The sequence below is a fragment of the Podarcis raffonei genome, chromosome 3, assembly GCF_027172205.1.
Source record: "Podarcis raffonei isolate rPodRaf1 chromosome 3, rPodRaf1.pri, whole genome shotgun sequence".
Classification (NCBI taxonomy): domain Eukaryota; kingdom Metazoa; phylum Chordata; class Lepidosauria; order Squamata; family Lacertidae; genus Podarcis; species Podarcis raffonei.
Window position 1 is genome coordinate 64949468 of NC_070604.1, and position 24159 is coordinate 64973626.

Sequence of the window (24159 nt, forward strand, 5' to 3'; positions counted from 1 at the left end):
AGGAAGTTGCTTTTTCCTTTCTCTTTTTTTTAGGAATACTAAATCCAACATGAAGTCCACTTTTTATTTCTGACTTAAAATATTGCATGTGTTCAGGGAAACTTTTGTAGCATTTCCTATTTCTTTTGTAAGGCTTTACAAATTTCCTATGTTTTCATATCACATATGATAATAATGAATGGGGTGGCTGACGTGGAAGTGGAACCATCTTTCCTGGAATACTCATTGACAGGGGAAAAAAGAAACCCTACTTGTCAAAACCAAAATTAAGGAAGTCACGTTTACAGTGGGTGCCTCACTTCCTAAATATATGCAAGGGAGATATCTATCTATCTGCTTGGAAGTAAATATATCCTACACACTGGCATGGAAGGTGATAACATACATGATGACTACGTAAAACATTATTGCATATTCTCATATTTCATTACATTATTCTTAGCACTTGTCATCCTTTTGTTGAACCCATCAGGTTGGAGATGTGGGTAAGACACACCCGGAGAAAAGACAGGGCATGTCAAGGAAGTGTGCAGAGCTTTCTTCTCACCCTTGTCTCTGTTATAATGGTCTAGCTCCACTGGCCAAAAGGAGAAAGTGGAGAGGCTGAGAGCCAAGAGATGGATTCACTGAATACTATTATAATCCTGGAATTTATAGGCGTAGGATGAGGGTTGACCTGGAAACCAGGCTAGAGGGCCAATTCCCACACCGTCCATGCCAAATCTGGATGTCTGGAACCTCCATTGACAACTTGGATAAAGTTTGACCTTACTGTGCAATCTATTATTGTATGGAATATTTTTTCCAAGAGAAGTGGTGGAATCCCCTTTTGGTAAAATTGTTCAGAAATAGATTGGAAAAAGTTCTGCTAGGGAAAATTCTACGATGGGATGGATGAAGCAATTTTAATAGCTTTCACCCTTCTTTTTTTAAATTAATGTATTAATAAAAAAGCCTACATCCAAAAGGTTGCTAAAGCCAGTGTAGAAATTTCAGATACTTTCTGTGTATTTTGAAGCAGCTAAGGGGAAGGACTGTAGTTTAGTGGGAGTGCATTTGCTTTGCATACAGTTCAATCCTCTGCATAGCCAGGTAAATATGTGAGAAACACCTGCCTGAAACCCTGGAGACCCACTGCTGTTCAGTGTAGACAATATTGAACTTGATGGACCAATGGTCTGACTCAATATGAGGCAGTTTCCTATGTTTTTATGTTCCTAAAATGCATAGATATCCAAAATAAACCTTTTTTAAAAGAAGTCAAAACACAGTGCAGTATTCTGGCCTTCAGATTCCTCCCTTCCCTCTCATTCCTTAGACTCAGTCTGGTTATGAATTCTATGAGACAGTTGCATGTCCTTGTAAATTAATCTATTAATATGTGAATACAGTGGTACCTCGGGTTACAGATGCTTCAGGTTACAGACTCTGCTAACCCAGAAATAGTACCTTGGGTTAAGAACTTTGCTTCAGGATGAGAACAGAAATCGCACAGCGGCAGCAGGAGGCCCCATTAGCTAAAGTGGTACCTCAGGTTAAGAACAGTTTTAGGTTATGAAGGGACCTCCAGAACGAATTAAGTTCTTAACCCGAGGTACCACTGTACCTGTGTGGGTTCTGAATTTGATAATTGAGGTTCAATGACAACTCATAATGACTGATGCCTTTCCTTTAATAATATACCTCTCTTTACTCCTGTAGGGAAAAGTGTAGTGGATTCTGCATCTATAGGCACAGATGTAGAATGGGTTTATTGGATATCTTCATACACCTCATGGTTCTGTATAGTTGACATAGGTTTTATTATGATTGGTGGGGCAGATGGGGCTTGTTAACCTGGGAAGGTGACCTATGTAGAAGGAAAATTCTGATCCTTAATCTCTGCTGCCTTGTGGCTATACTCATTCATGAGAGAGGCTTTGGGAGTAAACCCCGAGGAAAAACCCATACCCACTGCCCGATGGGACACCTTTGGGAGAAGAAAAGGCTAAGGAGTAAACCTTACACAAATCCAGAGTAAGAGCCTCTAAGACGGTTGGTTGAATGGCGTCTTGTATGCTGCCTTCCGGCAACTCCTGCAGCAAAGCTGGTGCCAAATTTATTGCAGCCCAAGACCTCCATACACATTTCCCAGGCTTGCACCTTGGGGTACTCCTAACGCTGCAAAAACTACGTTGGAGGCAGCAGTTGCGAGTTACCAGTCTGCAGCCACAGCAGGTGCTGTGATTCTCCAAGTGTTTGACTTCATACCTGGAGGCACACTCCACTGTCCTTTGAAACAGAGGAATGCCAACAAATTGCTGTAGTTGCTTTTCTTGTGTGCTGCTGGTCTTACAGTAAAATTATGCTGCAAGACCATCTCAACATACTCCTTGAGCTATCCACAAGAGACCACACTATTCAACAGGTAATCTAAGACTGATCTATGTATTTTGCCAGAGGAGTTGGGTGTGAAGAACAGAATATTTATTTATTTAGTAAGTAAGTAAGTAAGTACGTATGTATGTATGTGCATACTTTGGAAGAAGTAACTGCACTACTTTGCAGTGGACTGAATTTGTGGATATAAAAAGGAGCTATGAGCCAGAACTTACCATAGCGTTCACTGGCCCCTATTCAGCAAAACACTGCTAGGTTGCAGCTTTTTATAATGTATTTCAGTCTACTGACTTTTAGTTATTTTATAAAAATGAAACTAAAGTCAGTGCTAGCAAGTCAGTCTTGTTACTTGTATAAGCTTCTTGCAAAATTGCCAATGAAAATATTCTAAAGTTACATTGGGCGTAGCACAGGATTTTCACACTACCCCTTCCTCTGGGGGAAATCCACAACTTTGCTTTCAGTGTGACCTCTTCACAAATTGTGTATTGAGCCAGTCAATGTGTTTAGCTTCTACTTGAATTTTCACTGGCATGAAACCAAAGTACCAAGGGGAAACAGGCAGGGCAGGGCCCCAACCCTGGCTCTGAAAATATTTTCTCCTTTTATATCTGTTTCCTGAACTTACTAAAGGTATAACTGGTTAATTGTTAGGATTTTTAACAAGTATAGATCTTCTATAATCATGGCAAGCATTTGCAACCCCTTTATATACAGTGGTACCTCGGGTTAAGAACTTAATTCGTTCCGGAGGTCCGTTCTTAACCTAAAACTGTTCTTAACCTGAGGTGCCACTTTAGCTAATGGGGCCTCCCGCTCTCGCCGCATGGCCACCACGCGATTTCTGTTCTCATACTGAAGCAAAGTTCTGAACCCGAGGTACTATTTCCAGGTTAGCGAAGTCTGTAACCTGAAGCATCTGTAACCCGAGGTACCACGGTACCCTACATAGGGTATATGTATTTTTCAAGAAACTTTGTAGGGATGTTTTTGGCGGATGCTGAACTGGTGGCTCCCTCACATCTTTTCCAATCTCCCAGTGGTAGAAGCAGGGTGCATTACAAGGGTGCAGGGGGAGGTAAAAGAGGTAGAGGACTCTGTGGAGCCACTGGGGGAAACAGCAGCCCTGCTGTGAAAGCAGGGAGCAGCTGGCTCCTCCTGTCAGCCAGAGATCTCCTCATGAATAATAGTCTGTGTGTGAATAAGGATCTGCTCCTGTGCAGAAGTCTACTTACAAGTAAGGCAAGGGAGGCAGCAAGCAGCCTTGGCTGGAGAGCACAAAGAAGGTGAAAGCCAATGCTGAGCTCTGTGGTTCTTCCTGGTTAGAGACAGGATTCCAAATGAACCAAAGGCCTACCCACTTTCCTCACAGTGATTATTATCAGCAGAAATACGGTCTGAATCACTAGAAATATATATAGATATACTCTGATGATTTGTTCTCAGGTTTGAAAATAGCATTGACACCAAGTATAGGCTCTTCTGTGAATTATGCAACTCCATAATACATTAAGAGCAGGCTGAAACCCTGCATAAATTCCAACTGGGCTGCAATAACAAAACATGGCACATGAAACGAAGAAGGTGTGAAAAAGTAGTGAAGAGAGGGAAAGGGCCAAGACAGGTAAGAAACAAAACTTCTAATGGTCATATCAATAATTTCCATCACAGGTTGACTCTTGCTACCATTTCAGTTCTTACTATACTTGCTGCATTATAGCCACCCAAGTCATACTCATAGTAGTTATTTAAGCTCATTGAATTCAGTGGGTCTTTTCTGGGTATGACCAACTTTGGCCACCTAGGGTGTATATAAATTTCAAGTCACTTGTAAGACATTTTTGTGTTTAGCTTTTTCTAATAAGGCAAAAAAGTCTGTTGCCCTATTGCAAGTAACAACGTTTTTTTCTTCTGTGGATCAAAGAACCTGGGCTTAATTTGAAAAATGAGGGGTTCAGTGGGTCCAGCCTGCCTGGGAGCCAAGCCCTCTGTCCTTTTTTATATTCTGTAGGTGGACAACTGGAAACAGATGGCTGTGCTGACTGGTGATATCTAGTTTGAATTAAACTTGGCAAAATGGACAATTTGATTTGATTTGTGTGTTAGTTACCTTGAAAATTGTTATGAGTAACTCTGAAAACAAAACTTCCCAAATAGATCTGATTAAAAACTAAAGCTGTGTACACACTGTATCTTTAGAGCACATTCTTTCACACACATAATTATGGGAGCTGCAAGTTCACCCCTCACAGAGTTACAGTTTCCAGCAGCACTTAACAAACTACAGTGCCCAGAATTCTTTCTGAGTAAAATAATATACTTCTAATGTGCTTTAAAGTTATAATGTGTACACACAGCATTAGTACAGTGGTACCTTGGGTTACATATGCTTCAGGTTACATACGCTTCAGGTTACAGACTCCGCTAACCCAGAAATAGTGCTTAAGGTTAAGAACTTTGCTTCAGGATGAGAACAGAAATCTTGCTCCGGCGGTGCGGCAGCAGGAGGAGGCCCCATTAGCTAAAGTGGTGCTTCAGGTTAAGAACAGTTTTAGGTTAAGTACGGACCTCTGGAACGAATTAAGTCTTAACCCGAGGTACCACTGTATTCTTCGTAAATGGCACGTATAACTGTGTGCATATCCACTTTGAGAGCCACACCTTCTGCTGGAGAGCCTGGGAGTGTGGCTTTATGCATTTACACTGTGTCAAGTTTTGGTCTGCTAAGCACAGTTTCTTCCTAGTATTATTGGGGGGGGGGAAATTATTGATTTTAAATAGAAGCAGAACTGTGTCCCATTTTTGCCTCAAGTTACTTTCATGTAAAATTTAATCTATGTATTCATTTCTCACTTCTAAGTCTTTAAAAATGACATGGTATTGGGACAATTAAGCTCTGTTTTTCACTGAAAATTGAGCCTGGAGATTTTAGCCGACAATTCTTTTAACACTGTAATTTGGTTTCTTCTCCCAGTCATAATTGCATTGCTAACAATAGTAGAATTTTTTTTTGTCAGCAAAGCATTTATTTTGGGTTAGCACTATACAAATCAAAATTAAGATTCATTGTGCCATCTGCAATGATACTAAACATAAGACAACATAACTATCAATCTCTCAGGAGGTCTTTTGACTGATTCACTCACTCTTATGTGCACCAAACAGTTCAACCATAGGACGAATTCTCTCTAAGAGACAGAGTATCAACAAATGAAGACGTAAAGCAAGCTGATAGGGCCGGAGATATAATGCTTTCTTTGTTATCTGGTATTAGTGGCCAAAACCCAGTGGTTGCGTAATTTGTATGAGAGCACAATCCTGTCTTTCATCGAATTATAAAAGATTTTGGTAGGCTTGTGCACTATTTCTGGTCTAGGATAGGAAGGCTTCATATGCTCCCTGGTTATGGGAGTATTATTTTGCAGATAAAGTGAAGGGTAGCAACTCATAATGCAAATGAAGCTTAAACTAAGGTTTAAAAGCTTATAAAAGTGCATCTAGGGGGCTGTGTGTCCAATTGGTGCTCATGTACAAGCGGAAGGCCTTTTGATTCATCCAGAGGCATCTGCTAACAGAAGGGGAGGAGGGGCTGCAAGGTGGGCAAGGAAATTCAGCAAAAATTGCCTCCCCTTCTCGTCGGTTAGTGGGTGCCTCAACTAGCATAACAGCGCTGGTTCAACAAATTGAAATTTGCCCAAGATAAATAAATAGAAAAGTAGCAGCGTTTGGAGTTGGAATAGTACAGAGAGGTAGAAAATTATTTTCTTACCGCTCATTGTATCAGTGGAATCTTGTTTGTAACTTGTGCTTATTCATTTATGTATTGGTAGGTTTATCGGAAATATGGTTTTAATGGCATGGAATGATTTCATTCTTACGTTGCCACTGGATTATTTAAGCATGGCACAATTAAAGGAAAGGTTACCCTGTTTTAAGAAAAAAATTGTGCAGAATTTGAGGAGGGGTTGGAGAAAAGAGAAACTACCATGTGCCTTGATAACATAGTATTATCTTTACGTGCTGTATGGAATCTCCATCTTCCAGCTGTTTTCAGAAAAGCAGTGCCTTAGGGGCTGTTTTGTGGAAGTAACCAACCTATGTATTTTTACCAAAATAAGGACTTTTTTACCTATTTATTGTGCATGTCTCAGATGTTGTGCATGTTCCCTGGGATCCCACTTCCGTTGAGGGGATATCTTAGAATAATAGAATTGTAGAGTTGGAAGGGACCCCGAGGGTCATTTAGTCCAACCCCTTGCAATGCAGGAATCTCAGTCTTATTTCCCTTGTACTGAATTGATATTTGTGTCCCTGACAAAATGGGTTATATGTTACAATTGTTTTGTGAATACCATGGGCGTCAACTGAATATTATCTGTCATGTAGTTTGTGACTTCTTTGCTGTTTTCTGAATTATAAAATGTGAATGTACTTGGTGGTTGTAGGCACACTTAAAAACAAACTCATCTGTTTAGTTTCCTGAACAGCAAAGGTTTCCACTAATCTCCTAACCTCTTCACACTTTGTTCTTAGGTAAATATGTAAAAGAAGTAGCAACATGTACACACTGCTTACTGCTTCACAAATCTTTTTTTTAAAAAGTAATATTCTCAATGGCTATTTACTTCCCCCCATTTAGCCTAATTTAAACCTTCTTCCTCCAAAAAGTGTTAGGAAGAGTTTTTTTTGTTTTGTTTTTTCAAGAGCTTCCCCCTGCCCAACTCATCTTATTCATGTGCCTTCAGATTTTTTTTACCATTAAGTTTTGGGAAGCTAAGCACTTGCCTGTGCTCAAATGGCTATTCACCTGCTTAATGAAAGGTGAACTTAGGTGAGGTTGCCTTTGTCATTTCCATTGAAATGAGGCTGCATTTTAATGTTTTAATGCTGTATTTTAATCTTCTTTTTAAGTTGTATTTCAGTCAATTTGTTTTATATTGGCTGTTAGACGCCCTGAGCCCGGTCTTGGCTGGGGAGGGCAGGGTATAAAGAAAATTTTTTATTATTATTATTCTGTGGAGACAAGGCATTGCACCATAATTACTGACTGGCACACATAGGATTACTGCCCTAGAATAAAATTGGGATACATCTTTTTTTAATTAGGCCAAATGGCCATTGCATTTTCTGAAATCAGGAGGAGATTAGCACACTGCAGTCTTGCATTTTCTCTCCCACCCACAGTTCTAAAAATGAGGCAGTGATGAGGTTTGCCCTGGACTGTGTGCCTGACACACTGTAACTTCTTTTCGTGATCTCTATTTGTGTCTTATATAGAAAAAGAAGTGATGTGTTTGTCCTGTAGTCAGTCCAGGCCACATACATCATAGTGGTTTGGCTCCTTCTCTTGTTTGTCTGCAGGTGTGTCTTCCGCTGCCCTTATTCATCCACTTGTTGGGAGTCCTAAATTTAGAAATGCATCTGACCTGTGGTTTCAGCATTTACACTGCAGAGCATATATCACCACTTAAATCTAAAAAGTTAAAGTGACATGAAATTTACTTTTAATAGCTCAACCTAATGTCTCTTGGCACCAGAATTTGCCTTAGTTTCTGTTACTGAATCCTTATGCTGGAAAGACAGATGCAAACAATTCCTTCAATTTCTCTGCAATCTCTTTTCCATCTTCAGCACACTTTTGACTCATTTGTTGTCCAAAGGTATAACCACCTGCCTAGTTGGTTTCCTGCTTCTAATGCATTTACATTTTTTTTGTTCTTTATGTTTTTAGTGATGTGTAATTTAGATTACTTTTTCATGATTCATATTTTGCGCTTGCATTAATAAAACTGCTACCACATTTGCAAAGATACACAGGGTCCTGTATGGTTTCAAATTGGTGTTTTGAGATTCCTGCATTGCAGGGGGCATTGCAGCCTACATTGTAGCTGAGCTCCTGTTATTGTGGTTTTGAACAATTTCCAGGATTATGGAAAGAATTTACCCTCTTCGTTTTCCTTTCAACTTTTTTTTTAACCAGCCCCTCATTTTTGGAAGTTTCTTCTATTGAAGTCAAATGTGACACTGTCAAACTTTCTCGGGAATTGTCCATAAGACATATGTTGCATTTTGTAGCTCAATGTTTACTGTTCTTAATCAGTTCAACAACACTTAACATCTTGCACCAGGTCCGCGGTGCCACTCTAGTTGGTTCCATGAGCAGCTGTTCAAATGAACCATTATTTAGGGTGTTGTGTACACATGCACCTAGTCTTTATGATGGTAATTGAAACCACTCATTATTATAGCACTTCCTCCTTAAGGTGACTCTTTGATTTCTTCCTCCAACTCAAGATTCATTGGGCATTTTTGGTCAGAGGGATGATAGTACGTCCTGAGTACTGGAGGAGTCTGCCCTTTGTAGGATTTCTAACTTCCTGAACTCTATATACACTCCTTTTAAGGAGGACAGCAGCAAAAGCAGAGCAATTTTTACCTGCTCTGCCCTTGTCTCAGCTGCTGCTCGTCTCCTGCCTCTGTTCAGGGTCCACTGTTTGTGATCCCAAAGCAGAAACAGATTTTTCCCCCTAGACTGAAGCATCATTTTCCCTGTTGACTTTGGAAAAGGGTCTTAAGAAAGTGAGAAATCATAGTGTTGTAATTTGCTTGTTAAACCAACTTCAAGACAAATGTAAAATCTTTCAGAAGGAGGACAACATGTTAGCCTTCTGCAAGCATTCAGTTTAGTAGAGATGTATACTTAGAACAATACATTCATGCACAATTCCACCAAAATCAGTAGAATGCTCTCTGTGTGTGTGTAATTAGGGCCTAACTTTTAAGGTTTTCCATCTCTGGAAAATCTGGCTTAATACTAACCAGTAGTGATGGAAAAAAAGGAGGGTGAGAGTTGAAAGTCACACTCTGAAGTCTGTTCTCACATGGTTTTTTGACCATGAATGTAATGAATTTGTTCAGAATGTGTTTCCATCTCAGAAACCCTTGCAAAATTTCACTTGTTTCTTCAGTATGCACAGCTCCAGGCTTGCTCGATCAAATAAGATTACAATCTATTTCTCTGCTGTGTTGTTAAAACACACACGTTTACATATTTATTCTTTACTGTGGTCAAATGTTTGAAAACAGAATGTTTGCTACTTAAGGTGGAGCCTATGCCAAAAAGTTAGTATGTAAAAAATAGAAAGTTCCTTGTCAAGAAATTTGAGCTAAACACTTATTCCATGAGATTGGTGCATGGGTGTGTGTGTATGTTGTAACTATTTAACATTGCACTGCAGCATATTCTATCCCTCTGGAGTGTGTGTGTGTGTGTGTGTGTGTGTGTGGAGAGAGAGAGAGAGTTAAACATTTCCACAAAATTAAACACTTTCACTCAACTTTATCTATTGGGGAAATACTATGTTGTTTAGTTGCTTGGCACTCTACTTTAAATGCATTTCCTTGGAAATACCACATAGGGACGTGAGTGGCGCTGTGGGTAAAACCTCAGCGCCTAGGACTTGCCGATCGCATGGTCGGCGGTTCGAATCCCCGCGGCGGGGTGAGCTCCCGTCGTTCGGTCCCAGCTCCTGCCCACCTAGCAGTTCGAAAGCACCCTTAAGTGCAAGTAGATAAATAGGTACCGCTGTATAGTGGGAAGGTAAACGGTGTTTCCGTGTGCTGCTCTGGTGCCGGTTCGCCGGAGCAGCTTCATCACGCTGGCCACGTGACCCGGAAGTGTCTGCGGACAGCGCTGGCTCCCGGCCTCTAGAGTGAGATGAGCGCACAACCCTAGAGTCTGTCAAGACTGGCCCGTACGGGCAGGGGTACCTTTACCTTTACCACATAGAGGTGAATCATGTTTTCTTTGCTACATGCTATGCAGAACATAAAATTAAACACGTGGAGTTTTCCAATACTATTGCAAAGGGAGCCATAAGACATTAAGAACATAAGGGACAACGTGCTAGATCAGGCCAAGGCCCATTTAGTCCAGAATGCTCACAGTGACTAGCCAGATGCCTGTGGGAAGCAGGGCCTGAGCACAAGTGCACTTGTGATCTCCAGGAAATGGTATTCAGAGGCATACTGCTTCTGATAGTGGAGGTACAACATGGTCATCTTGGTTAGCAGCCGTTAAAAAGCCTTTTTCTCCATGAATTTGTCTAAATCCATTTTAAAGCCACCCAAAGCCATCACTACTTCTTGTAGTAATGAATGCCGTAATTTAACTATCTGCATCCAACTTGCTGGACGTTCTTGCAACAAGGAGATATGGCTCAGCTGCTGAGCTGCACCAAAGTTTTAGTGAATGAGCCCCTTTGTTTCCTGTCCTGTTAATGTCAGCTTTAACTATGGAGAGGTTTAAGCACTTAAGATCTCAAAGGTTGCTTCAGTTCACAGAAGGGACTCCTTTAGAGCAATGTCATTTTTTCATTTTGTCTTTGAGCAGTTAATCAACATGCCACAATTCAAACCGCTTTTGGAATGCCCCTTGCTTTCAAAACCAGCTTGCCATGGGGCAATTGGTGAGGGTCTTCTCTTGGAAAAGAAAAAACACACAAGTCTCTTGGGCTTGTGAAACTAGTTCCATTGTTTGCTTGAGGAACTTGCATGTGTCCAGAGACCCAAACAGAATTGATTAATTTCACAATTACTCTCTTGTCTCTAAATAGATATAATTATGTAGGCCAAAAGATATGTGGCTTGCATGACTAAAGACTTTGGATTACGATGGCTCTATTTAGTTACAGTACTATGATGCACTCAATGCTACAGTGCTATAACACACTGTGTGGAGCTGACTTAGAAAACCATTTGAAAACTACAATTGGTTTGAAATTCAGTTGCCAGGTTATTAGCTTGCACCTGCAGGTTAGAGCATATAAACACATACATTATCTTGCCAATCTTTGAAATCTCAGTTCAAAGTGCTGTGTTTCCCTGCCCCACCTCCCTTTAAAGCTCTAAATAGCCTAGAACTAGAATACCTCAACAGCAACCTTCTTCTCAAACCAGAGAAGAATGTTAAGATCAACATTCTGCCCTGGGTTTCTTTAGAGGAAGGACGGAATATATGTTTCATAAACACATCACATGTCAGATTCCCTGCTCTGTTCATTCTGCTGTTGGATATGTGCATATGGCGGACAGGCCCTTCTCCACCGTGACACCAAGACTGTGCAAAGCCCTCCTCGGGGCACTTAGTTTGGTTCGCTTCGCTAATGCATTTGTTTCAACAAGCCAGCATGAGTTGTTATGAGATTATTGTGAGGTTGAATATATTACATGGTGGCTGTTACCTGCATTTTTAATTTATATTGGTTTTGTTGCTGCCAAAATTTTGAAATCTTAAACAAGCTTTCCTTTAACATGATGCTTTTTGTGTTGTTGGCACTTTGATGGGGCTTTTGAAATACAAAAACAGGGTATAAGGGAAAAAAATGGGAACTGGTTATAAAAATGGAAATAAACCAGTTGACAAGCATGCTTTTTCTTAAAATGATTGAGGTACAAAAAAAATATTTTATTGAAAATGATTTAAATCAAGTTTTCTATTGATGATTCAAATCACCTTGCTTTAAAATTGTCTACTCTGGTTTGTGCCATTCATGTGCAGCCTAGCAGTGTGTGGAACTGCATACATCCAAGAAGCAGCTTCTATGTATGAAGGTTTTTATGTAAAGGGGACCAATTTATGTTAGCAAAATGTAGTGGAAAATGCTGCCTAGTAGTCATTCAAAGGTACGCACCTTAAATTCTCCTGTCCTTAAATTGTATCTTACATCTTACATCTTTCTCTTTTGTTTCTTCCATAGCTCTTGGGTGTTCTGAGTGTCGTATGGTGCTGTCCAGCCCTACAGGAATTTTTACCTCCCCCTGCTTCCCTAGTGTCTACCCTAACAGTCAAGCATGCAAGTGGACCATCAGGGCTCCTTCTGGATTCATCATTCAGATAACATTTGTTGATTTTGAGATTGAAGAAGCTCCCAACTGCATTTATGACTTTTTAACAATAGGAGACAAAAAAGTTTGCGGTGTCACTGCCAAAGGTTTATCATTTAACTCAACTGGAAATGAAATGATTGTAACTTTTACAAGTGACTTCAGTATCCAAAAAAAAGGTTTCAATGCCAGCTATACCCGAGGTAGGTGTATGTAAGACATTTTAAAATTTCTTTCTTGTCTCTGCCTGTAAACCTTCAGAATTTATGTTGGAAGTGTGCCTTTGAGGTTTGGACTTGAAGATGCACATCTGTGCTGAAACCTAGAAGTACAATTTTGACACGTTGCAGAGCAGAGAGCCGCCTGCACCTTATCCTAATCCCCTCCTCCTATGGAGTTTACTGCCCTATAAGTGTGCATAGGGTTGCAGTGTTAGTGATTTTGCAGGCATTATCTAATAAAAATATTGTCCTGTTTTTATGTTAAAAGTAGCTGTGGGAAGCTAATGTATTTGTCTTTTTAAGAAGCCCCCCCCCCAGTCTTGACCTAATGCAAAACAGTAAAAACTGAAATGTTTCCCTTAAACCCCATAGGAAGGCATAATGAACTCTGGACATTCCCACGATACTTCATTATGCAAGTTACACCTTGGTACATCTAGGTCAGTATTGGCTATGCTAGATAGGTTTCAGGCATGGTTTCCTAGCTCTGCCTGCAGATGGCAGGAATTAAACCTGGGGCCATTTCCATGCAGAACATGTGTCTAGCACTAAGCCCATTACAGAGTTCCCCATTACATAGTACGTTAGAAGTAGTGGGAAGTAAGCATTTGGGAACAGGAGGATCGCAAACTGTTGAGAGCTAAGGGTGAAAGGCAATTGTGAGACTATTAAAGTAATTGCGTTCCTTACTTGGAAGCAAGCCCATTGAGCTCAGTGGAACTTGCTTCTGTATAGACATGCATGTTTACAGTGTAAATCTCCTAATCTTGTACCTGTTAGCTTCCATTTCATTGTCCTTTGCAGCTTTTCAAGGTAAGTTGGAATACGGTCCTTTCTCAGAACATTTGAAATAAAAATACTGTATTGAAATATGGGCAGAAATGCTGGTGAATAACAGAATTAACTATTTTTAAATATATATTTTTATATTTGTATAGCAATTTATATATTCTGTCTGTGCATGGTAGCCAGTAGAAGAAGTACCAACAGATTAAGATACCGACATATTAGGCGAACAAGAGGAAACCCTGCTCTTAATACTGGCACTTGCCTTTTCCTGCTTGGTGATGCAATTTTTGCCCTTTCTCTTTTGTTGAGCTATTGTTGCAACTCACTGTTAGCACCAGGTTGCCACTGTTATAGAACAGAGTTGTTCAGATTTGTTACAAATCTGCTAAGTGTAGTGTTCTTTTTTCCGGACTCCTGAAAAAGACATACAGACCTTGAGTGTTTAACCCAGTGGGCAACTATACTAACAAAATGCCCCTCAACATGGTAGATGAGTGAGAGGAGATTCCTTCACCATTTCCCTTCTAGTTCTACAGCTCATAATTTAAACTGCCATCCTTGTTCACAGCGCTGAGGTCATTATTCTGTGCTGGAAAGACATCATACAGCTATAGGCAGTAGAGCTCAAACCAGTCTTGGAGAACTGGACTTTCCCTTGCCCTCATTCTGCCCAGAGTAACAGCGTACAGACCACATGGTGAGGGATTGAATGGGTGTTGCTGCTCCTCTAAGTAAAGATGCAAAGACCTGTGAATGTAGAATACATGGCATGTTTGTTTTTAAAGAAATGTGAATAGATTTATACAACTTAAATTCTAAAGTTTGGAAACAAAGGCCTTTTATTTCCAAATTAACTCGCTGAAAAAGACCTATGACATTCATTTATTCATTGTAAAGCAGTTACCGTATTTTTCGTTCTATAGGGCGCACCGGCCCATAGGACGCACCTCGTTTTTTTGGGGGGGGGAATGAAAAAAAAAATTTATTCCCCCCCCAGCCGCGGCTGCCGCCCCAAGCCTTGCGCACACCTGCCCGAAGCACGGGGCGCCCTCCGGAGGGCTCCGCATGCTTCGGGTGACAGGCTGCCGCCCCAAGCCTCGCGTGCCCGTCGGGACCTCCCGCCGGGCGCGCAAGGCTTGCAGACACTCGCCCGAAGCGCGGAGAGCCCTCCGGGGGGCTCCCCGTGCTTCGGGTGACAGGCTGCCGCCCCAAGCCTCGCGCGCCCGTCGGGACCTCCCGCCGGGCGCGCAAGGCTTGCAGACACTCGCCCGAAGCACGGAGAGCCCTCGGGGGCTCCCCGTGCTTCGGGTGACAGGCTGCCGCCCCAAGCCTCGCGCGCCCGTCGGGACCTCCCGCCGGGCGCGCAAGGCTTGCAGCCTGTCGCCCCAAGCACGGAGAGCCCTCCGGAGGCCTCCCCGTGCTTCGGGCGACAGGCTGCCGCCCCAAGCCTCGCGCGCCCGTCGGGACCTCCCGCCGGGCGCGCAAGGCTTGCAGACACTCGCCCGAAGCTTCGGGTGACAGGCTGCCGCCCCAAGCCTCGCGCGCCCGTCGGGACCTCCTGCCGGGCGCGCAAGGCTTGCAGACACTCGCCTGAAGCACGGAGAGCCCTCCGGGGGGCTCCCCGTGCTTCGGGTGACAGGCTGCCGCCCCAAGCCTCGGGCGCCCGTCGGGACCTCCCGCCGGGCGCGCAAGGCTTGCAGCCTGTCGCCCGAAGCACGGAGAGCCCTCGGGGGGCTCCCCGTGCTTCGGGTGACAGGCTGCCGCCCCAAGCCTCGCGCGCCCGTCGGGACCTCCCGCTGGGCGCGCAAGGCTTGCAGACACTCGCCCGAAGCACGGAGAGCCCTCGGGGGGCTCCCCGTGCTTCGGGTGACAGGCTGCCGCCCCAAGCCTCGCGCGCCCGTCGGGACCTCCCGCCGGGCGCGCAAGGCTTGCAGCCTGTCGCCCCAAGCACGGAGAGCCCTCCGGAGGCCTCCCCGTGCTTCGGGCGACAGGCTGCCGCCCCAAGCCTCGCGCGCCCGTCGGGACCTCCCGCCGGGCGCGCAAGGCTTGCAGACACTCGCCCGAAGCACGGAGAGCCGTCGGGGGGCTCCCCGTGCTTCGGGTGACAGGCTGCCGCCCCAAGCCTCGCGCGCCCGTCGGGACCTCCCGCCGGGCGCGCAAGGCTTGCAGCCTGTCGCTCCAAGCACGGAGAGCCCTCCGGAGGCCTCCCCGTGCTTCGGGCGACAGGCTGCCGCCCCAAGCCTCGCGCGCCCGTCGGGACCTCCCGCCGGGCGCGCAAGGCTTGCAGCCTGTCGCTCCAAGCACGGAGAGCCCTCCGGAGGCCTCCCCGTGCTTCGGGCGACAGGCTGCCGCCCCAAGCCTCGCGCGCCCGTCGGGACCTCCCGCCGGGCGCGCAAGGCTTGCAGACACTCGCCCGAAGCACGGAGAGCCCTCGGGGGGGCTCCCCGTGCTTCGGGTGACAGGCTGCCGCCCCAAGCCTCACGCGCTCGGCGGGACCTCCCGCCGGCACGCAAGGCTTGCGGACACTTGCCGGGGCTGCAGGCTGCTGCCCGCAAGCCTTGTGAGCCCGCGGGAACTCCCGCCGGGCTTGCAAGGCTTGCGGATAGCTTCCTAAAGCCTGGAGAGCGAGAGGGGTCGGTGTGCACCGATGCCTCTCGCTCTCCAGGCTTCAGCGAAAGCCTGCATTCGCACCATAGGACGCACACACATTTCCCCTTCATTTTTGGAGGGGAAAAAGTGCGTCCTATGGTGCGAAAAATACGGTACTCAAAACAAACCTTCAGGAATAGTACTCAGGGAAAACAAAAACTTGTTTCATGTTACTGGTCTACTTCATTGTCTAATATAGTGGTTCCCAACCTTTTTTTGGCAATGCCCCACCTAAGCATCTCTAAAATCTTGATGCCCCCCCCATGAAATATAATTATTATTATTATTCAAAAAGTGAACTCCTATTCACATGGAGAAAGCCTAAAAGGCCATTAACTTGGTCTAAACATTCTCAAATTGCCCCTCTGTGAGAACCACGGGTCTAATATAAACAGGTAAAAATGCTAAGTAGTTTTGCAAATGATTGGTTTGCAATTTTGTAGGAATAGGAGCCAATTACCATGTTATATTCACAATTTAAGATATCCTAGTAGCTGATTATAGTAGCTGTTGAAATTACTTTGAATATGCTTCTAATCTGATGCATTTGCTGGTTATTTATAATAAGAGAAAATGTGTCAACATGAACTTCAGTAATATTAAATGAAGCAAATTTTCTTTTCATTTTCTAGTTGCTGTGTCTTTGAGGAATCAAAAAGTTATCATTCCACAATCCCTGGGTGTTGATTCTGTGTCTGTGGCAAATTCCATCCAAGTACCAGAACTGAATCAGTTCACACTGTGCTTTGAAGCAAAAGAGAACAGCAGTGAAAGCAGTGAATGGAAGGTTTTCTCCTATGGTGACTCTTCTACAGAATTCCTTGGTTTTGGGAGGACAAAAAATGGCCACTTCATATCTATCTCAGGCATCGAATGTATTTTAGATGATCCACTTGACACCAATCCTGATAGGCACTTCTCCGCAGAAACGTTTGAGCAGCTTTGCATTATATGGGATAGCTTCTCAGGCACTGTAGGTATCAGTGTCAAACACACGTACAGAACAGTATCCTGTTCAAATACTCATGGGAAGGTCATTCCTGGTAATGGGAAGTTGGTTCTGGGCTCTAATAGAAATGATATAAATCCTCTCAATGGGGATATTTACAACTTCCGGCTTTGGAATTTTACAATGAGCTCCCAGATACTCTTTAACCTCAGCTGCGATGTCAAGGGCAACATTGTAGACTGGGAAAATGACTTTTGGAGCATCCCAACATCATCATTAAAAGCAGAGAACAACCTGAGTTGTGGTAAGCATCTTTTATTTCATTTTTCCTCTGGCATAGCTGTGAAGGTGTCACATGTCAGAAAGAAGCTGTGTTTGTGATGAAAGTGAGGTTGGTTTCCCAGAGGGAAACCTCACCTTTCCTGGGCTTGTCAACTCATCTCATAAAATATGCATTTTGCTTCTGGGTATGTTTGTTCTTTTGGTGCATTCAGAGTCACATTGTGATGTCTAGATCGAGCTCAGGCATTTTAAAAGATGGCTAGCAAGATTTTGTCAATGATAGCGTTCATTTGACTGTATTATACAAGCCAGACTGAATAAATGTATTATCTTTGGTGTGGGACATGTCATGCTCCTTCTGGGGTAGTTTGTCCACCTTTGGTCCCTATCCTGCACTCATTTCTCACTTGTGGCTCCTAGAAGCTTTCAGCATATGACAGCGGCTGCACCATAGGAACAGCTTCAATTGGCTGGCTAAACCAGGTGAGGGTAGCCAATGGGTCTCAAACCCTTGGTGAGTTAGGGATGCACGCAAAGGCAGGGTCCAGTGGATTGAGCGGACAAGACCAATAGGTGGTCCATTGGTCCAAGAAGGCAGTTTCTGCACGTGCTGTAGGTGGAAGTGAGGGACAGATGGGTTTCATTAACCTAGGAAGGTAGCCTATCCAGGAGAAGGAAAAGTCTGATCCTAAACCTCCACTACCTTATGAGATATCTTTAGGAAAAGAAATGGGGCTGTCTCATCATCTGGGCAGCCCCAGATGTCCATACAAATTGCCCGGGCTTGCACCCCAGGGAGGTCACTTCAGTGCTGCTAACACAGCAGTTTGACGCCACCCTCAGAGGCACACTCCATTGTCTCTTGAGACAGAAGGATGCCAACCATTCTCTAATCTCTCTCCCTAGACGCATGTCCTTAAACTGAACAAGATATAATAAAGAAAAACAAAGGTCTGAAAGTGAGGTGTAATGGCTAGAGTGTCAGACTAGGACCTGGGAGTCCAGGATTCAAATCCCTACTCAGCTATAAAACTCACTAGATGATATTGGGCCATTCACCACCTCTCAGCCTAATTGATCTCACAAGGTTGTTCTGAGGATAACGTGGGGAGAGGGAGTACCATGTACACCACACTGAACTCCCTGGAGGAAAGGTTGGATCTTACTATAATAACAAAAATCTTGGCAAGCATGGAGGGGAGTCATAACCAAAGCATAGTGACTTTACCCAACAGAGCAGTTGTGTGCATCTTTAACATGTACTTTCCCCATTCACATAAAAAGCATGAATGGGGGTCTATTTTTTACACCCAAATGAGTGCATAGAGGAGGGGAGCAAAAGTTGCTCCTCTGCTGTCTTGTTATAGCTTGCTATAGCTTTTAATCTGCTTTTCTCAACCTGACTTTGATATTGGGAAGGGGGGAAATGGACTGCAGTCATATGGACTGCAGAAAAGGAAATGTTTCACTCTCCTCCCTGGTATATTCCTTTTTGTGTAATACTGCTATGTGAATGAGCATGTTTAAAGTACATACAGTTGCACCACATGTTTTGTTCAACCCTAAGGTGCAGTTTTATTTCAGTTTTAGTTACAATTGAAACTTTCTTTTCCACAATTGCACCATCAAACACAGAAGGGGCATGAAGCTTGTTCGCTCCCACCCCTGCCCAGCCCAGTCTCAAATCTTTTCTCTGTCAGTCAGATGATAAATTTCACTATCGTTTTTATTTACAATAAAATAGTATGCTTGAGCTCATACACTTGTGTTCCCTATAAACACTGCCAACTGTGTTGGAATCTGCAGGAAAAGGGATTCCTTTTTTGATATTTAGCTGTGAGATTACAAGACAGATGTGTGTACAAAGGGAAGGGATTAAAAAGATATCTAGCTGTAGACAGATGAATGTGGAGTAAAGTATAGTATCTGTATGAGAACCTAACATTAGTGCTAAAATGCTGGAGAGTTGATCAGAGCAGGGCATGGAATACTATACAATAATAGAATAGTAGAGTTGGAAGATACTCCAAGGGTAATCTAGTCCAACTTCCATGCTATGCAGGAATAGTACAATTATTTTTTATTTTATTATTATTATTAATTCTATACTTGAAGATAATCATGCCCATTAATTTCAGTGGATTTATTCTGCATAGGACTAGTATTGGCTGTAACCCTTAATTCAAATACTTCTAATGTTTACTTGCAACCCTATTTCTGGCTCATAACAGAGTCTTATTTATTCATTTAAAGCTAACATTTGCCATTAAATGACTTAGCAGTGGGTTTTAATAGAGGGCGGGTGATGGTAGCATATTAAAATAGTTTTCATAATAAAGAAGAATGAGCGACAAAGCACCCATGTAAGAATCTGAACTGATAACACATTATTTTAGTACCTTTACTAAGGAGTAGAAAAATGATTATGAAGAATGGAGAGATGAAGATAGCAGCCAATATAAAATTATTTAAGATGTCTAAAATTGACTTAGTAGAAGTTGTAGAAGGATATCATAGGAATAGAAAAGCCAGCAACCCAATTGTATGTGAAATATATTTCTCACATAACATTTTTGGTGAATATACATTTCAGATATGCTTTGTATCCGCACTGGGTTTGAATAGATGATCAAATTGTGACATGATAAGCGGAGATATGAATCGGCTCCATATACCTGCACACAGTTCTTTTGCAAATGATTTAGAATTGATTGCATCAGTTAGGTGTCTTCTACTCTCCGTCTAACAGATTGTGATCAGAGTGAGCCATGGGAATCTGGTGGTGATGGGACATCCCATTCCATTTCAACCTGACACAATTTCTGTAAGAAAATACCCACATTAATACAGGAATGGCCATGATTCCATTATTGCATTTCAAAATGAATTTCCTGTGCACAGGTACTAATGAAAGGCTGAGCCTTAACTAGAAAAAATGCACAAGGGATTCCCCCTTTATCTTGTTGGGGAAATTTAATAACGTATTTTAAAAGTGCCCTTTGGAAAAAAAGTGATAACCATGGCTACTTTTCTAGAAAAAGAGGTGCTGGAACTCACCATGAACACCTCCCTTGTTCTCTTAGAATGGCAATGGTGCCCACTTGAGAAATGCTGGAACTGAGTTCCATTGATTTTTGGCTGAAAAAAGCCCTGGTGATAACATATGTAATAGATCAGAAATTAAATATTAACAGCATTACAGTGATTATCTGTGTTGATTATTCATTTTTTTTAAAAGGTTATAGAAAGACAGCCATCCCGTGCCATTCATTGCAATGATATGACATACAATAAAGGGACCTTCCTATTTGCATATAAATGTCACTGCTATTATCTCACTCATCAGCAAACAGCTTTTATTTCCTCATACAGTTGCTGATTTTCCTGGTTAATGGACTTAATGCGCATAAGCGTATTAACATATTGACAAATATAATCCTCCTGAGAGAACAGTGTCTCCTCCTGGTTTAGTATGCTGTTTGAAATTGATTCCTAGTCATTTACGTAGCTTTAATTTAGCTTTTGTGGACTTATTCACTGACCTAAAAATAACTTGTTAGTACCCTACAAGTGAGAAAACTAGACATGAATTCCCCAAGACCGTGTTCCTTAGGCAGGCGTTGCCCAAGACATTTTGCTGCTTAAGGCAAAGGGCAAGAGGGGAATCCATGAGAGAGAGGCTCACTGGATTGGCAGTTCAATGTTATTTAGACCATGGTGATGGACAGTGTCCTCTATCACAGTTGAGTACAGCAGCCTTGTATAGATGGTGCAGGAGTGGGCCATGTCATGCAAACAGCAATGTTCTCCCACACCTTGCAGTTACTCTGTGCCCCTTGTCATATTCTGCCTGAGGCAGTCACTCTACCTAATGGTAGGGCCATTCAGTCTGCATTCAGGTGGTGTTTAGACTCCCCCTCAAAAGAATTTCAGAGGAGTTGTAATTAGCAGATTGTAATTAGTGATGATATCACGGCTCAGAGTAGGGGATTCAGAAATATGAATGGGGGCCTCAAGGGCTCACTTCCCAAATCTATTCTAAAATGAGCCCAAATTTAACTGAAATTCAGGACCTTTGAAAACTCTCTCTAGTACCATTCAATTTCCTGCGCTATACAGACTTACTTGATAGCAGTAGTAACAATCATTGGGAGGTATGGCATCGAGACCTCTACTAGCCTGAGATGCTGCTGATGCAGCAGCAGCAGTGTTGTAGCATTAAGAGCCATGAGGAGAATAGTGCTCATGGTTCCCATTTTTTTTTAATAAGAAGCAGATTTGGGAGACACATTGGAATGGGGTTTGGTGGGTTGGGATTGGAAAAATACATATTTTCCCCGAAACCCATTCTGAACTGAGCAGAAAGAATGGTTTTTCTTCCTGTAGGCGTAGCATTAGGAGTGGTGTGTCATATGTGCCATGACGTAAAATAACTCATGCTATACAGGGAAGTTTCAGGGTGGAGAAATGGAGGTGCCCTTTTCCACTATCCAGAAACTACTTCTGCTATTTCTCAATGAAGCACTTATATTAAAGGCAGTCATCCACACACCTAGGCTCTTTTGTACTATATAGCACTGAGGAGGGGGATGTTCTAGAAGGGTAAGGCTATGGAAAAATGATTTTCTATTTTTTTTCTTTGTTAGGATCACCCTCTCCAGGCTCTGATGGGTGACTGTATGTGACTATTGCCTACGCCATTATATATTCACAACAACACTGTTGAGTAAATTTGTGTCTGGTCTAAGGTCACCTACTAAGCTTCATGTCTGAGTTATGATGAACTTAGGCTAACCACTAGGACATTTTAAGCTACACTCACTTTCCAGAAATACTGTTTCCTTTTGTGTGATCTAAAATTTCTGGCGATCCTTTTCATTAAGTGAGTATTATGGGAGAGGAAGAGAAATATTTCAGTCCAATGTTTCCCGTATTCATAATTTACATTGTGGTTTAATTTATGGTTTTATGTTCTGATTTTATTCTGTGAACTGCCCTGAGACGTGGGTATAGGGCAGTATATAAATTCACAAAATAAAATAAATCTACCTACTAACTTTTTTTCTTAATTAAATGTGCAAACACCCTCTACCTTTCTTCATAGGGAAAGTGCCACAATAACAGACAATTATTGCTTATAGTGCCTCTTTTTTCCCTTTTGAAAAAGGTTCATATCTCATTCCCCTACCTACAATTGAACCTACTAGCTGTGCAAACCTGGGAAGCCTGTGCCAAGGTAAGAACCCAACAGTATTTTGTATACTTGGAATATATCTCCATATTTTGTTTTTGTTTTTTAATTAAACATTTATAGATTAAAAGGCTAAGGCCAAAAAGGAATGTAACCAGAGAGAAGAAACAGTCATAACAGAAAAATGACTATAAGGGACATAGGATATGTGAAAGGAATGTAGCAACTCACTTGATAACACCCTTTCTATAAAATCTTTTTATTCTAAAACCTAACAGATTCTATAGAAAGGAGGGCTAGCTTCATTTCTTCCTTTATCTTTGCCCTATCTCCACCTTTTTCATTTGAAGTTACTGGCTTTGAATTACTATCAGGTACTGGATTGAGTTGATTTTTAAGAATATTCCAACCCCCCCCCAAAAAAAAAAATCTTTTAAGTAGTACGGTCTTTAGTTGCTTTGATGATAATGTTTCTATGTTCCAGTGTTTGAAAATGACAAGCTATTATGAATATTCTTCTTTCTGTTGGCTCAAAAATGCATCACTTTTTGAATGTTTCCTTTGTGGTAACCTTTGAATCTTTATGTGTGGTGCTTTTCTGAATGCCATTGGGAATTAGACAGCTGAAATCCCAAGCAACACTTTGAAAATGTATCCTTTTCAAATATATCCATTTACGATTTTAATTCTGTTCTTTATCCAGACCTTAGAAGATTTAATTAGATCCTTACATGGATGCCCTGTAGAGGCTATTTTTATGCTGTTTGTAAACAAGTGTTCTTGTTTAAAGGCCTTAAGAGAGGATGATTCAGAATTTGTGTACCCACAGAAGGGCTGATATTGCAGCTGTTATTTCAGCAAATGACATTTTGCAAAAGACAGATCTGGTGTTCACTTGGGTATTGTGTCTGTTTACATCCTGAGCCTTAACACACTTCTAATGTAAATCTGTTTAAGACTGGGGTGTGGAATTTATAGCCACCTACTTACCTTAATGGCTTCATCTTATTCATCCTTACAAAACTCTTTGGGGTAGATCTATGTTACTTCCATTTTACAGGTGAGCAAATGAAAGTTGTTCAAGATTATCTGGAAAATACATGGTTGAGTTGGTATATAAACCCAAGTCTGGCACATTAATCAGGAAACCATACTGACTCTTTAATTCATTTATACTTTAAACAAAGTGTGTGTGTGTGTGTGTGTGTGTGTGTGTGTGTGTGTGTATGAGAGAGAGAATTGTGTAAATTATTCAATAGTTAAAGAAGCAATTCCCTTCATTCCCTGTTTGTGTTTTCATGCATTATTCCATGACCTCATTAACATTCATGTTCCATACAAGTTCACTTCTTTCTCATCTTTGTTACCAGCTACTGTAAATTCCACCACTCCATCACCCACTGTTACCACTAACATGCCTGATACTAATAGAACTGATAACCAAAACTATGGTAAGAAATTCAATGTTATGTTTCATTTGTTATGTGACTGAAGCTGCAATCCTATACCCACTTGTCTGGAGTGAGCTCCACTGAACTCAGTGGGACTTACTTTTGTATAGGATTCCACTGTAAGACATTTTATTGCCTTTTAAGTATACTTGTATATGTCAGATCTTATATAAAGGATCCTGGTTGATTCTGCTATATCAAGCACTGCTGAATTTGCTTTGTGTCAAATTAGTGAAAATGTGGGAGAAGGGAAATTAAACATATTTCCTGTATATATATTTCCTATTTCAGACATTTATAACATGTTGTTCCCTTGATTTTCAAATGCTACATGTCAAGATCAGTGACTTACATCTAGTGCTG

General features: G+C 42.1%; 1 protein-coding gene across 2 annotated transcripts in view; it reads left to right on the forward strand.

Annotated features, from left to right (window-relative positions):
• Positions 1 to 24159, forward strand: part of ADGRG6 (adhesion G protein-coupled receptor G6) — a 103999-nt gene that overhangs the window by 23412 nt on the left and 56428 nt on the right. The window contains exons 3-6 of one of the 2 annotated variants that reach the window (XM_053382066.1): positions 12138 to 12467; positions 16556 to 17176; positions 22322 to 22390; positions 23716 to 23796. In XM_053382066.1, the coding sequence (XP_053238041.1) occupies positions 12138 to 12467; positions 16556 to 17176; positions 22322 to 22390; positions 23716 to 23796 (1101 nt within the window). The remainder of the gene's footprint in view (positions 1 to 12137; positions 12468 to 16555; positions 17177 to 22321; positions 22391 to 23715; positions 23797 to 24159) is intronic. The other variant, XM_053382067.1, reaches the window with a different exon arrangement.